Here is a 15,479-nt window from a genome sequence, read left to right as displayed (position 1 = left end):
CCTTAGATATCAGGCATTTACAATAATATATCAAGTGGTCAAGATACAGTCAGTGAAAAATATCATTACATAATACACATTATATAATATATTCAATGATAATATATTTATAAATGACATATTATAAAGTTAATATCTCCCAAAATGAAATAATTGTTCCTAAAAGAAATGGAGAAAGGAGACATATAGAGATGAATTATTGATGAAAAGTAACTTGAGCGATTATAACTCACCTGCTTCAGGCCCTTGAGAAGGTTGTATTCATCAGCTACTCCCTAAGATATAAAGGATAACTCTCAAACATTACTGCTCAAAGGGGGGGTTATTCATCAGCTACTCCCTAAGATATAAAGGATAACTCTCAAACATTACTGCTCAAAGGGGGGTTATTCATCAGCTACTCCCTAAGATATAAAGGATAACTCTCAAAGACATTACTGCTCAAAGGGGGGTTTATTCATCAGCTACTCCCTAAGATATAAAGGATAACTCTCAAACATTACTGCTCAAAGGGGGGTTATTCATCAGCTACTCCCTAAGATATAAAGGATAACTCTCAAACATTACTGCTCAAAGGGGGGTTATTCATCAGCTACTCCCTAAGATATAAAGGATAACTCTCAAAACATTACTGCTCAAAGGGGGGTTATTCATCAGCTACTCCCTAAGATATAAAGGATAACTCTCAAACATTACTGCTCAAAGGGGGGTTATTCATCAGCTACTCACTAAGATATAAAGGATAACTCTCAAAGACATTACTGCTCAAAGGGGGGTTATTCATCAGCTACTCCCTAAGATATAAAGGATAACTCTCAAACATTACTGCTCAAAGGGGGGTTATTCATCAGCTACTCCCTAAGATATAAAGGATAACTCTCAAAGACATTACTGCTCAAAGGGGGTTTATTCATCAGCTACTCCCTAAGATATAAAGGATAACTCTCAAACATTACTGCTCAAAGGGGTTATTCATCAGCTACTCCCTAAGATATAAAGGATAACTCTCAAAGACATTACTGCTCAAAGGGGGTTATTCATCAGCTACTCCCTAAGATATAAAGGATAATTCAAACATTACTGCTCAAAGGGGGTTATTCATCAGCTACTCCCTAAGATATAAAGGATAACTCTCAAGACATTACTGCTCAAAGGGGGTTATTCATCAGCTACTCCCTAAGATATAAAGGATAACTCTCAAACATTACTGCTCAAAGGGGGTTATTCATCGCTACTCCCTAAGATATCAAACATTACTGGATAACTCTCAAGATATAAAGGATTCTCAAACATTACTCAAAGGGGGTTATTCATCAGCTACTCCCTAAGATATAAAGGATAACTCTCAAACATTACTGCTCAAAGGGGGGTTATTCATCAGCTACTCCCTAAGATATAAAGGATAACTCTCAAAGACATTACTGCTCAAAGGGGGGTTATTCATCAGCTACTCCCTAAGATATAAAGGATAACTCTCAAAGACATTACTGCTCAAAGGGGGGTTATTCATCAGCTACTCCCTAAGATATAAAGGATAACTCTCAAATACATTACTGCTCAAAGGGGGGGTTATTCCTCAGCTACTCCCTAAGATATAAAGGATAACTCTCAAACATTGCTGCTCAAAGGGGGGTTATTCATCAGCTACTCACTAAGATATAAAGGATAACTCTCAAAGACATTACTGCTCAAAGGGGGGTTTATTCATCAGCTACTCCCTAAGATATAAAGGATAACTCTCAAACATTAAAAGGGGTTATTCATCAGCTACTCACTAAGATATAAAGGATAACTCTCAAAGACATTACTGCTCAAAGGGGGGTTTATTCATCAGCTACTCCCTAAGATATAAAGGATAACTCTCAAACATTACTGCTCAAAGGGGGGTTATTCATCAGCTACTCCCTAAGATATAAAGGATAACTCTCAAACATTACTGCTCAAAGGGGGGTTATTCATCAGCTACTCACTAAGATATAAAGGATAACTCTCAAAGACATTACTGCTCAAAGGATAACTCTCAAAGGATAACTCTCAAACATTACTGCTCAAAGGGGGGTTATTCATCAGCTACTCACTAAGATATAAAGGATAACTCTCAAAGACATTACTGCTCAAAGGGGGTTTATTCATCAGCTACTCCCTAAGATATAAAGGATAACTCTCAAACATTACTGCTCAAAGGGGGGTTATTCATCAGCTACTCCCTAAGATATAAAGGATAACTCTCAAAGACATTACTGCTCAAAGGGGGTTATTCATCAGCTACTCCCTAAGATATAAAGGATAACTCTCAAACATTACTGCTCAAAGGGGGGTTATTCATCAGCTACTCCCTAAGATATAAAGGATAACTCTCAAAGACATTACTGCTCAAAGGGGGGTTATTCATCAGCTACTCCCTAAGATATAAAGGATAACTCTCAAACATTACTGCTCAAAGGGGGGTTATTCATCAGCTACTCCCTAAGATATAAAGGATAACTCTCAAACATTACTGCTCAAAGGGGGGTTATTCATCAGCTACTCCCTAAGATATAAAGGATAACTCTCAAACATTACTGCTCAAAGGGGGGTTATTCATCAGCCACTCCCTAAGATATAAAGGATAACTCTCAAACATTACTGCTCAAAGGGGGGTTATTCATCAGCTACTCCCTAAGATATAAAGGATAACTCTCAAAGACATTACTGCTCAAAGGGGGGTTATTCATCAGCTACTCCCTAAGATATAAAGGATAACTCTCAAAGACATTACTGCTCAAAGGGGGGTTATTCATCAGCTACTCCCTAAGATATAAAGGATAACTCTCAAATACATTACTGCTCAAAGGGGGGGTTATTCCTCAGCTACTCCCTAAGATATAAAGGATAACTCTCAAACATTGCTGCTCAAAGGGGGGTTATTCGTCAGCTACTCCCTAAGATATAAAGGATAACTCTCAAAGACATTACTGCTCAAAGGGGGGTTATTCATCGGCTACTCCCTAAGATATAAAGGATAACTCTCAAACATTGCTGCTCAAAGGGGGGTTATCCATCAGCTACTCCCTAAGATATAAAGGATAACTCTCAAAGACATTACTGCTCAAAGGGGGGTTATTCATCAGCTACTCCCTAAGATATAAAGGATAACTCTCAAACATTACTGCTCAAAGGAGGGGTTATTCATCAGCTACCTGCTAAGATATAAAGGATAACTCTCAAAGACATTACTGCTCAAAGGGGGGGTTATTCATCAGCTACTCCCTAAGATATAAAGGATAACTCTCAAAGACATTACTGCTCAAAGGGGGGTTATTCATCAGCTACTCCCTAAGATATAAAGGATAACTCTCAAACATTACTGCTCAAAGGGGGGTTATTCGTCAGCTACTCCCTAAGATATAAAGGATAACTCTCAAACATTACTGCTCAAAGGGGGGTTATTCATCAGCTACTCCTAAGATATAAAGGATAACTCTCAAACATTACTGCTCAAAGGGGGGTTATTCATCAGCTACTCCCTAAGATATAAAGGATAACTCTCAAAGACATTACTGCTCAAAGGGGGGTTATTCATCGGCTACTCCCTAAGATATAAAGGATAACTCTCAAACATTACTGCTCAAAGGGGGGTTATTCATCAGCTACTCCCTAAGATATAAAGCATAACTCTCAAACATTACTGCTCAAATGGGGGGTTATTCATCAGCTACTCCCTAAGATATAAAGGATAACTCTCAAAGACATTACTGCTCAAAGGGGGGTTATTCATCAGCTACTCCCTAAGATATAAAGGATAACTCTCAAAGACATTACTGCTCAAAGGGGGGTTATTCATCAGCTACTCCCTAAGATATAAAGGATAACTCTAAAACATTACTGCTCAAAGGGGGGGTTATTCATCAGCTACTCTCTAAGATATAAAGGATAACTCTCAAAGACATTACTGCTCAAAGGGGTTATTCATCAGCTACTCCCTAAGATATAAGGATAACTCTCAAAGACATTACTGCTCAAAGGGGGTTATTCATCTACTCCCTAAGATATAAAGGATAACTCTCAAACATTACTGCTCAAAGGGGGTTATTCATCAGCTACTCCCTAAGATATAAAGGATAACTCTCAAACATTACTGCTCAAAGCTACTCCCTAAGATATAAAGGATAACTCTCAAACATTACTGCTCAAAGGGGGTTATTCATCAGCTACTCCTAAGATATAAAGGATAACTCTCAAACATTACTGCTCAAAGGGGTTATTCATCAGCTACTCCCTAAGATATAAAGGATAACTCTCAAACATTACTGCTCAAAGGGGGTTATTCATCAGCTACTCCCTAAGATATAAAGGATAACTCTCAAACATTACTGCTCAAAGGGGGGTTATTCATCAGCTACTCCCTAAGATATAAAGGATAACTCTCAAAGACATTACTGCTCAAAGGGGGGTTATTCATCAGCTACTCCCTAAGATATAAAGGATAACTCTCAAAGACATTACTGCTCAAAGGGGGGTTATTCATCAGCTACTCCCTAAGATATAAAGGATAACTCTCAAACATTGCTGCTCAAAGGGGGGTTATCCATCAGCTACTCCCTAAGATATAAAGGATAACTCTCAAAGACATTACTGCTCAAAGGGGGGTTATTCATCAGCCACTCCCTAAGATATAAAGGATAACTCTCAAATACATTACTGCTCAAAGGGGGGTTATTCATCGGCTACTCCCTAAGATATAAAGGATAACTCTCAAACATTGCTGCTCAAAGGGGGGTTATTCGTCAGCTACTCCCTAAGATATAAAGGATAACTCTCAAAGACATTACTGCTCAAAGGGGGGTTATTCATCGGCTACTCCCTAAGATATAAAGGATAACTCTCAAACATTGCTGCTCAAAGGGGGGTTATCCATCAGCTACTCCCTAAGATATAAAGGATAACTCTCAAAGACATTACTGCTCAAAGGGGGGTTATTCATCAGCTACTCCCTAAGATATAAAGGATAACTCTCAAACATTACTGCTCAAAGGGGGGTTATTCATCAGCTACTCCCTAAGATATAAAGGATAACTCTCAAACATTACTGCTCAAAGGGGGGTTATTCATCAGCTACTCCCTAAGATATAAAGGATAACTCTCAAAACATTACTGCTCAAGGGGGTTATTCATCAGCTACTCCCTAAGATATAAAGATAATAACTCTCAAAGGGGTTATTCATCAGCTACTCCCTAAGAATAAAGGATTCAAACATTACTGCTGTCAGCTACTCCCTAAGATATAAAGGATAACTCTCAAACATTACTGCTCAAAGGGGGGTTATTCATCAGCTACTCCCTAAGATATAAAGGATAACTCTCAAACATTACTGCTCAAAGGGGGGTTATTCATCAGCTACTCCCTAAGATATAAAGGATAACTCTCAAAGACATTACTGCTCAAAGGGGGTTAATCGGCTACTCCCTAAGATATAAAGGATTCAAACATTACTGCTCAAAGGGGGTTATTCATCAGCTACTCCCTAAGATATAAAGGATAACTCTCAAACATTACTGCTCAAAGGGGTTATTCATCAGCTACTCCCTAAGATATAAAGGATAACTCTCAAAGACATTACTGCTCAAAGGGGGGTTATTCATCAGCTACTCCCTAAGATATAAAGGATAACTCTAAAACATTACTGCTCAAAGGGGGGGTTATTCATCAGCTACTCTCTAAGATATAAAGGATAACTCTCAAAGACATTACTGCTCAAAGGGGGGTTATTCATCAGCTACTCCCTAAGATATAAAGGATAACTCTCAAAGACATTACTGCTCAAAGGGGGGTTATTCATCAGTTACTCCCTAAGATATAAAGGATAACTCTCAAACATTACTGCTCAAAGGGGGGTTATTCATCAGCTACTCCCTAAGATATAAAGGATAACTCTCAAACATTACTGCTCAAGGGGGTTATTCATCAGCTACTCCCTAAGATATAAAGGATAACTCTCAAAGACATTACTGCTCAAGGGGTTATTCATCAGCTACTCCCTAAGATATAAAGGATAACTCTCAAACATTACTGCTCAAAGGGGGGTTATTCATCAGCTACTCCCTAAGATATAAAGGATAACTCTCAAACATTACTGCTCAAAGGGGGGTTATTCATCAGCTACTCCCTAAGATATAAAGGATAACTCTCAAAGACATTACTGCTCAAAGGGGGGTTATTCATCAGCTACTCCCTAAGATATAAAGGATAACTCTAAAACATTACTGCTCAAAGGGGGGGTTATTCATCAGCTACTCTCTAAGATATAAAGGATAACTCTCAAAGACATTACTGCTCAAAGGGGGGTTATTCATCAGCTACTCCCTAAGATATAAAGGATAACTCTCAAAGACATTACTGCTCAAAGGGGGGTTATTCATCAGTTACTCCCTAAGATATAAAGGATAACTCTCAAACATTACTGCTCAAAGGGGGGTTATTCATCAGCTACTCCCTAAGATATAAAGGATAACTCTCAAAGACATTACTGCTCAAAGGGGGGTTATTCATCAGCTACACCCTAAGATATAAAGGATAACTCTCAAAACATTACTGCTCAAATGGGGGGGTTATTCATCAGCTACTCCCTAAGATATAAAGGATAACTCTCAAAACATTACTGCTCAAAGGGGGGTTATTCATCAGCTACTCCCTAAGATATAAAGGATAACTCTCAAAGACATTACTGCTCAAAGGGGGGTTATTCATCAGCTACTCCCTAAGATATAAAGGATAACTCTCAAACATTGCTGCTCAAAGGGGTTATTCATCAGCTACTCCCTAAGATATAAAGGATAACTCTCAAAACATTACTGCTCAAAGGGGGGTTATTCATCAGCTACTCCCTAAGATATAAAGGATAACTCTCAAAGACATTACTGCTCAAAGGGGGGTTATTCATCAGCTACTCCCTAAGATATAAAGGATAACTCTCAAACATTGCTGCTCAAAGGGGGGTTATTCATCAGCTACTCCCTAAGATATAAAGGATAACTCTCAAAACATTACTGCTCAAAGGGGGGTTATTCATCAGCTACTCCCTAAGATATAAAGGATAACTCTCAAAGACATTACTGCTCAAAGGGGGTTATTCATCAGCTACTCCCTAAGATATAAAGGATAACTCTCAAAACATTACTGCTCAAAGGGGGTTATTCATCAGCTACTCCCTAAGATATAAAGGATAACTCTCAAAAACATTACTGCTCAAAGGGGGCTATTCATCAGCTACTCCCTAAGATATAAAGGATAACTCTCAAAGACATTACTGCTCAAAGGGGGTTATTCATCAGCTACTCCCTAAGATATAAAGGATAACTCTCAAAGACATTACTGCTCAAAGGGGGTTATTCATCAGCTACTCCCTAAGATATAAAGGATAACTCTCAAAGACATTACTGCTCAAAGGGGGTTATTCATCAGCTACTCCCTAAGATATAAAGGATAACTCTCAAAGACATTACTGCTCAAAGGGGGTTATTCATCAGCTACTCCCTAAGATATAAAGGATAACTCTCAAACATTGCTGCTCAAAGGGGGTTATTCGTCAGCTACTCCCTAAGATATAAAGGATAACTCTCAAAACATTACTGCTCAAAGGGGGTTATTCATCAGCTACTCCCTAAGATATAAAGGATAACTCTCAAACATTGCTGCTCAAAGGGGGTTATTCATCAGCTACACCCTAAGATATAAATGATAACTCTCAAAACATTACTGCTCAAAGGGGGTTATTCATCAGCTACTCCCTAAGATATAAAGGATAACTCTCAAACATTGCTGCTCAAAGGGGGGTTATTCTCAGCTACTCCCTAAGATATAAAGGATAACTCTCAAAGACATTACTGCTCAAAGGGGGGCTATTCATCAGCTACTCCCTAAGATATAAAGTATAACTCTCAAAGACATTACTGCTCAAAGGGGGGTTATTCATCAGCTACTCCCTAAGATATAAAGGATAACTCTCAAAGACATTACTGCTCAAAGGGGGGGTTATTCATCAGCTACCTGCTAAGATATAAAGGATAACTCTCAAAACATTACTGCTCAAATGGGGGGTTATTCATCAGCTACTCCCTAAGATATAAAGGATAACTCTCAAAGATATTACTGCTCAAAGGGGGGTTATTCATCAGCTACTCCCTAAGATATAAAGGATAACTCTCAAAACATTACTTCTCAAAGGGGGGTTATTCATCAGCTACTCCCTAAGATATAAAGGATAACTCTCAAAGACATTACTGCTCAAAGGGGGGTTATTCATCAGCTACTCCCTAAGATATAAAGGATAACTCTCAAACATTGCTGCTCAAAGGGGGGTTATTCGTCAGCTACTCCCTAAGATATAAAGGATAACTCTCAAAACATTACTGCTCAAAGGGGGGTTATTCATCAGCTACTCCCTAAGATATAAAGGATAACTCTCAAAGACATTACTGCTCAAAGGGGGGTTATTCATCAGCTACTCCCTAAGATATAAAGGATAACTCTCAAAGACATTACTGCTCAAAGGGGGGTTATTCATCAGCTACTCCCTAAGATATAAAGGGTAACTCTCAAAAACATTACTGCTCAAAGGGGGGCTATTCATCAGCTACTCCCTAAGATATAAAGGATAACTCTCAAAGACATTACTGCTCAAAGGGGGGTTATTCATCAGCTACTCCCTAAGATATAAAGGATAACTCTCAAATACATTACTGCTCAAAGGGGGGTTATTCATCAGCTACTCCCTAAGATATAAAGGATAACTCTCAAACATTGCTGCTCAAAGGGGGGTTATTCATCAGCTACACCCTAAGATATAAATGATAACTCTCAAAACATTACTGCTCAAAGGGGGGTTATTCATCAGCTACTCCCTAAGATATAAAGGATAACTCTCAAACATTGCTGCTCAAAGGGGGGTTATTCTCAGCTACTCCCTAAGATATAAAGGATAACTCTCAAAGACATTACTGCTCAAAGGGGGGCTATTCATCAGCTACTCCCTAAGATATAAAGGATAACTCTCAAAGACATTACTGCTCAAAGGGGGGGTTATTCATCAGCTACCTGCTAAGATATAAAGGATAACTCTCAAAGACATTACTGCTCAAAGGGGGGTTATTCATCAGCTACTCCCTAAGATATAAAGGATAACTCTCAAAGACATTACTGCTCAAAGGGGGGTTATTCATCAGCTACTCCCTAAGATATAAAGGATAACTCTCAAAGACATTACTGCTCAAAGGGGGGTTATTCATCAGCTACTCCCTAAGATATAAAGGATAACTCTCAAACATTGCTGCTCAAAGGGGGGTTATTCGTCAGCTACTCCCTAAGATATAAAGGATAACTCTCAAAACATTACTGCTCAAAGGGGGGTTATTCATCAGCTACTCCCTAAGATATAAAGGATAACTCTCAAACATTGCTGCTCAAAGGGGGGTTATTCATCAGCTACACCCTAAGATATAAATGATAACTCTCAAAACATTACTGCTCAAAGGGGGGTTATTCATCAGCTACTCCCTAAGATATAAAGGATAACTCTCAAACATTGCTGCTCAAAGGGGGGGTTATTCCTCAGCTACTCCCTAAGATATAAAGGATAACTCTCAAAGACATTACTGCTCAAAGGGGGGCTATTCATCAGCTACTCCCTAAGATATAAAGTATAACTCTCAAAGACATTACTGCTCAAAGGGGGGTTATTCATCAGCTACTCCCTAAGATATAAAGGATAACTCTCAAAGACATTACTGCTCAAAGGGGGGGTTATTCATCAGCTACCTGCTAAGATATAAAGGATAACTCTCAAAACATTACTGCTCAAATGGGGGGTTATTCATCAGCTACTCCCTAAGGTATAAAGGATAACTCTCAAAGATATTACTGCTCAAAGGGGGGTTATTCATCAGCTACTCCCTAAGATATAAAGGATAACTCTCAAAACATTACTTCTCAAAGGGGGGTTATTCATCAGCTACTCCCTAAGATATAAAGGATAACTCTCAAAGACAATACTGCTCAAAGGGGGGGTTATTCATCAGCTACTCCCTAAGATATAAAGGATAACTCTCAAAACATTACTTCTCAAAGGGGGGTTATTCATCAGCTACTCCCTAAGATATAAAGGATAACTCTCAAACATTACTGCTCAAAGGGGGGTTATTCATCAGCTACTCCCTAAGATATAAAGGATAACTCTCAAAGACATTACTGCTCAAAGGGGGGTTATTCATCAGCTACTCCCTAAGATATAAAGGATAACTCTCAAAACATTACTGCTCAAAGGGGGTTATTCATCAGCTACTCCCTAAGATATAAAGGATAACTCTCAAAGACATTACTGCTCAAAGGGGGTTATTCATCAGCTACTCCCTAAGATATAAAGGGTAACTCTCAAAACATTACTGCTCAAAGGGGGCTATTCATCAGCTACTCCCTAAGATATAAAGGATAACTCTCAAAGACATTACTGCTCAAAGGGGGTTATTCATCAGCTACTCCCTAAGATATAAAGGATAACTCTCAAATACATTACTGCTCAAAGGGGGTTATTCATCAGCTACTCCCTAAGATATAAAGGATAACTCTCAAACATTGCTGCTCAAAGGGGGTTATTCATCAGCTACACCCTAAGATATAAATGATAACTCTCAAAACATTACTGCTCAAAGGGGGGATATTCATCAGCTACTCCCTAAGATATAAAGGATAACTCTCAAACATTGCTGCTCAAAGGGGGGGGTTATTCCTCAGCTACTCCCTAAGATATAAAGGATAACTCTCAAAGACATTACTGCTCAAAGGGGGGCTATTCATCAGCTACTCCCTAAGATATAAAGGATAACTCTCAAAGACATTACTGCTCAAGGGGGTTATTCATCAGCTACCTGCTAAGATATAAAGGATAACTCTCAAAGACATTACTGCTCAAAGGGGTTATTCATCAGCTACTCCCTAAGATATAAAGGATAACTCTCAAAGACATTACTGCTCAAAGGGGGTTATTCATCAGCTACTCCCTAAGATATAAAGGATAACTCTCAAAGACATTACTGCTCAAAGGTGGGTTATTCATCAGCTACTCCCTAAGATATAAAGGATAACTCTCAAACATTGCTGCTCAAAGGGGGGTTATTCGTCAGCTACTCCCTAAGATATAAAGGATAACTCTCAAAACATTACTGCTCAAAGGGGGGTTATTCATCAGCTACTCCCTAAGATATAAAGGATAACTCTCAAACATTGCTGCTCAAAGGGGGTTATTCATCAGCTACACCCTAAGATATAAATGATAACTCTCAAAACATTACTGCTCAAAGGGGGGTTATTCATCAGCTACTCCCTAAGATATAAAGGATAACTCTCAAACATTGCTGCTCAAAGGGGGGGGTTATTCCTCAGCTACTCCCTAAGATATAAAGGATAACTCTCAAAGACATTACTGCTCAAAGGGGGGCTATTCATCAGCTACTCCCTAAGATATAAAGTATAACTCTCAAAGACATTACTGCTCAAAGGGGGGTTATTCATCAGCTACTCCCTAAGATATAAAGGATAACTCTCAAAGACATTACTGCTCAAAGGGGGGGTTATTCATCAGCTACCTGCTAAGATATAAAGGATAACTCTCAAAACATTACTGCTCAAATGGGGGGTTATTCATCAGCTACTCCCTAAGGTATAAAGGATAACTCTCAAAGATATTACTGCTCAAAGGGGGGTTATTCATCAGCTACTCCCTAAGATATAAAGGATAACTCTCAAAACATTACTTCTCAAAGGGGGGTTATTCATCAGCTACTCCCTAAGATATAAAGGATAACTCTCAAAGACATTACTGCTCAAAGGGGGGGTTATTCATCAGCTACTCCCTAAGATATAAAGGATAACTCTCAAAACATTACTTCTCAAAGGGGGGTTATTCATCAGCTACTCCCTAAGATATAAAGGATAACTCTCAAACATTACTGCTCAAAGGGGGGTTATTCATCAGCTACTCCCTAAGATATAAAGGATAACTCTCAAAGACATTACTGCTCAAAGGGGGGTTATTCATCAGCTACTCCCTAAGATATAAAGGATAACTCTCAAAGACATTACTGCTCAAAGGGGGGTTATTCATCAGCTACTCCCTAAGATATAAAGGATAACTCTCAAAGACATTACTGCTCAAAGGGGGGTTATTCATCAGCTACTCCCTAAGATATAAAGGGTAACTCTCAAAAACATTACTGCTCAAAGGGGGGCTATTCATCAGCTACTCCCTAAGATATAAAGGATAACTCTCAAAGACATTACTGCTCAAAGGGGGGTTATTCATCAGCTACTCCCTAAGATATAAAGGATAACTCTCAAATACATTACTGCTCAAAGGGGGGTTATTCATCAGCTACTCCCTAAGATATAAAGGATAACTCTCAAACATTGCTGCTCAAAGGGGGGTTATTCATCAGCTACACCCTAAGATATAAATGATAACTCTCAAAACATTACTGCTCAAAGGGGGGTTATTCATCAGCTACTCCCTAAGATATAAAGGATAACTCTCAAACATTGCTGCTCAAAGGGGGGGGTTATTCCTCAGCTACTCCCTAAGATATAAAGGATAACTCTCAAAGACATTACTGCTCAAAGGGGGGCTATTCATCAGCTACTCCCTAAGATATAAAGGATAACTCTCAAAGACATTACTGCTCAAAGGGGGGGTTATTCATCAGCTACCTGCTAAGATATAAAGGATAACTCTCAAAGACATTACTGCTCAAAGGGGGGTTATTCATCAGCTACTCCCTAAGATATAAAGGATAACTCTCAAAGACATTACTGCTCAAAGGGGGGTTATTCATCAGCTACTCCCTAAGATATAAAGGATAACTCTCAAAGACATTACTGCTCAAAGGGGGTTATTCATCAGCTACTCCCTAAGATATAAAGGATAACTCTCAAACATTGCTGCTCAAAGGGGGGTTATTCGTCAGCTACTCCCTAAGATATAAAGGATAACTCTCAAAACATTACTGCTCAAAGGGGGGCTATTCATCAGCTACTCCCTAAGATATAAAGTATAACTCTCAAAGACATTACTGCTCAAAGGGGGGTTATTCATCAGCTACTCCCTAAGATATAAAGGATAACTCTCAAAGACATTACTGCTCAAAGGGGGGGTTATTCATCAGCTACCTGCTAAGATATAAAGGATAACTCTCAAAACATTACTGCTCAAATGGGGGTTATTCATCAGCTACTCCCTAAGATATAAAGGATAACTCTCAAAGATATTACTGCTCAAAGGGGGGTTATTCATCAGCTACTCCCTAAGATATAAAGGATAACTCTCAAAACATTACTTCTCAAAGGGGGGTTATTCATCAGCTACTCCCTAAGATATAAAGGATAACTCTCAAAGACATTACTGCTCAAAGGGGGGGTTATTCATCAGCTACTCCCTAAGATATAAAGGATAACTCTCAAAACATTACTTCTCAAAGGGGGGTTATTCATCAGCTACTCCCTAAGATATAAAGGATAACCCTCAAACATTACTGCTCAAAGGGGGGTTATTCATCAGCTACTCCCTAAGATATAAAGGATAACTCTCAAAGACATTACTGCTCAAAGGGGGGTTATTCATCAGCTACTCCCTAAGATATAAAGGATAACTCTCAAAAACATTACTGCTCAAAGGGGGGGTTATTCATCAGCTACTCCCTAAGATATAAAGGATAACTCTCAAACATTGCTGCTCAAAGGGGGGTTATTCATCAGCTACTCCCTAAGATATAAAGGATAACTCTCAAAGACATTACTCCTCAAAGGGGGGTTATTCATCAGCTACTCCCTAAGATATAAAGGATAACTCTCAAACATTGCTGCTCAAAGGGGGGTTATTCATTAAAGTCAGTTAATGCGCAACGATGAGGCAAACAACACACAAATTCCTTTTCCAACTCGAGGCTAGTTGCCGCCGCATTTCCAACTAAACCTATTTTATTATTTGCGTATCATTTAACTGATTCATTCAGCTAAAGAGCAAAGGTTAAAATACCACCTACTCCTTAGTAGTACAAATTTGAGGTGAAATTATCGAATGCTTGACTCCTTTTACTGGGAGAGCCGAGTCTTCCCCTTCATCTGATTTTGTTCTCAAAAGTAGTTATAAATGTATTTCTTTAAAAGTCAGCTTTTGTGTGTGTGTGTGTGTGTGCTGTAATGGTGCTTGTTTCAATGAATTAGCTAAACTTAAATGATGAGATAATAACGATGTAGTTGAAAATTATACATTTCAAAGGGAAATATCAGGAGAATATTATACCGTAAAGAAAACACAGCCATATTGTTTTTTTGCCAGAAAATGTAACAGCATATGTTTTCTTTACCTGGTGCTTCGCAGTCCCCTCCTCCAGGGTATCCAGCTCTCGGCTCAGCTTGTGCATCTGTTCACTGATGTCATCCATCTCGGCACACAGGCTTTTGTAGCTCGCCAGGTCGGAGTCAAACTCTTTCTTATACTGTCGCCGTTGCCTGTCTGATGTTATCTCAGGGTGCATGCTGAAGAGACACATTACACAGGAATAAAGGAGACACAGGTCATTCCATTTAGATCAATGCTGCAATTTTATTGAACGCTTTCTTGAATGTAGAGAGCTTTGGAACAAAATGGCTTTCTGTGATGCTTTCCCACTAGCATATCTGACACAGCACACACAGCAGATAACGGTTGGATTCTGTCTGTTTTAATGTTTAATCTATCACGCCATCCCTCGTTCCATCCATTCATCCATCCATCTTCTCAACAAATACAGCCCACCTATGCATGTGGTCACTTTGGTCTTGGTCCAGTTCATTACCAGTATCCCCACCAGTGGTGTAGCCGGTCTCACACTGGGTCTCCTCCTGGGAAGGGGGGGTAGGATCCCGTTCCCTTTCCCTGTGAATGGGGTACTTCTTCAGGCTCTCTGCCTCCACAGAGGGGCTGGAGCTGACCCTGGTATGCCGGTACAGGGGCTCAGGCACACGCCCATTGGTGTTGTCATAGTAACTGGAGATAATATCAAACTGTCAATAAAGCTAGTTAACCTTTATAACTATATGATTACATTATGGTGTTATTCTTTGGACCATTCAGTCAATACTGCATGAACACTGGGAAAATCATTTATCTGTATTGACAGCAAAGCAGAAGTTGAAGGTGGCAAATTGATAACCAGCAGGCAGAGAAAATCAAATTTTAATAAAAAATAATTTAATCATTTTCAAACTGTTATGAACTATTTTTGTATCATTTTCCTGTGTCTAACCAGGCTTTACAGCCGGGGGTGAGTAGTGTGAGTAGTAGGGTTCTGGTAATATTATTGTTACCAATAACAATACTGTGACTATTTATTGTTATGGTGGTGTCGGATGCCCCGAGTGGCACAGTGGTCTAATGCACTGCACCTCAGTGCTAGAGGCGTCACTACAGACCCTG

General features: G+C 39.1%; 1 protein-coding gene across 1 annotated transcript in view; it reads right to left on the bottom strand.

Moving 5' to 3' along the window:
* Positions 1–15,479, bottom strand: part of LOC115103260 (uncharacterized) — a 46,340-nt gene that overhangs the window by 1,586 nt on the left and 29,275 nt on the right. Inside the window, exons 10-12 of the mRNA XM_029624085.2 lie at positions 14,820–15,050; positions 14,389–14,560; positions 234–275 (exon numbers count right to left, since the gene is read on the bottom strand). Coding sequence (XP_029479945.2) covers positions 234–275; positions 14,389–14,560; positions 14,820–15,050 — 445 coding nt within the window. The remainder of the gene's footprint in view (positions 1–233; positions 276–14,388; positions 14,561–14,819; positions 15,051–15,479) is intronic.

Source organism: Oncorhynchus nerka, linkage group LG20 (genome assembly GCF_034236695.1).
Source record: "Oncorhynchus nerka isolate Pitt River linkage group LG20, Oner_Uvic_2.0, whole genome shotgun sequence".
NCBI lineage: Eukaryota > Metazoa > Chordata > Actinopteri > Salmoniformes > Salmonidae > Oncorhynchus > Oncorhynchus nerka.
The sequence above is the reverse complement of the archived record's forward strand: the minus strand, read 5'-3'. Positions and strand labels throughout refer to the sequence as shown.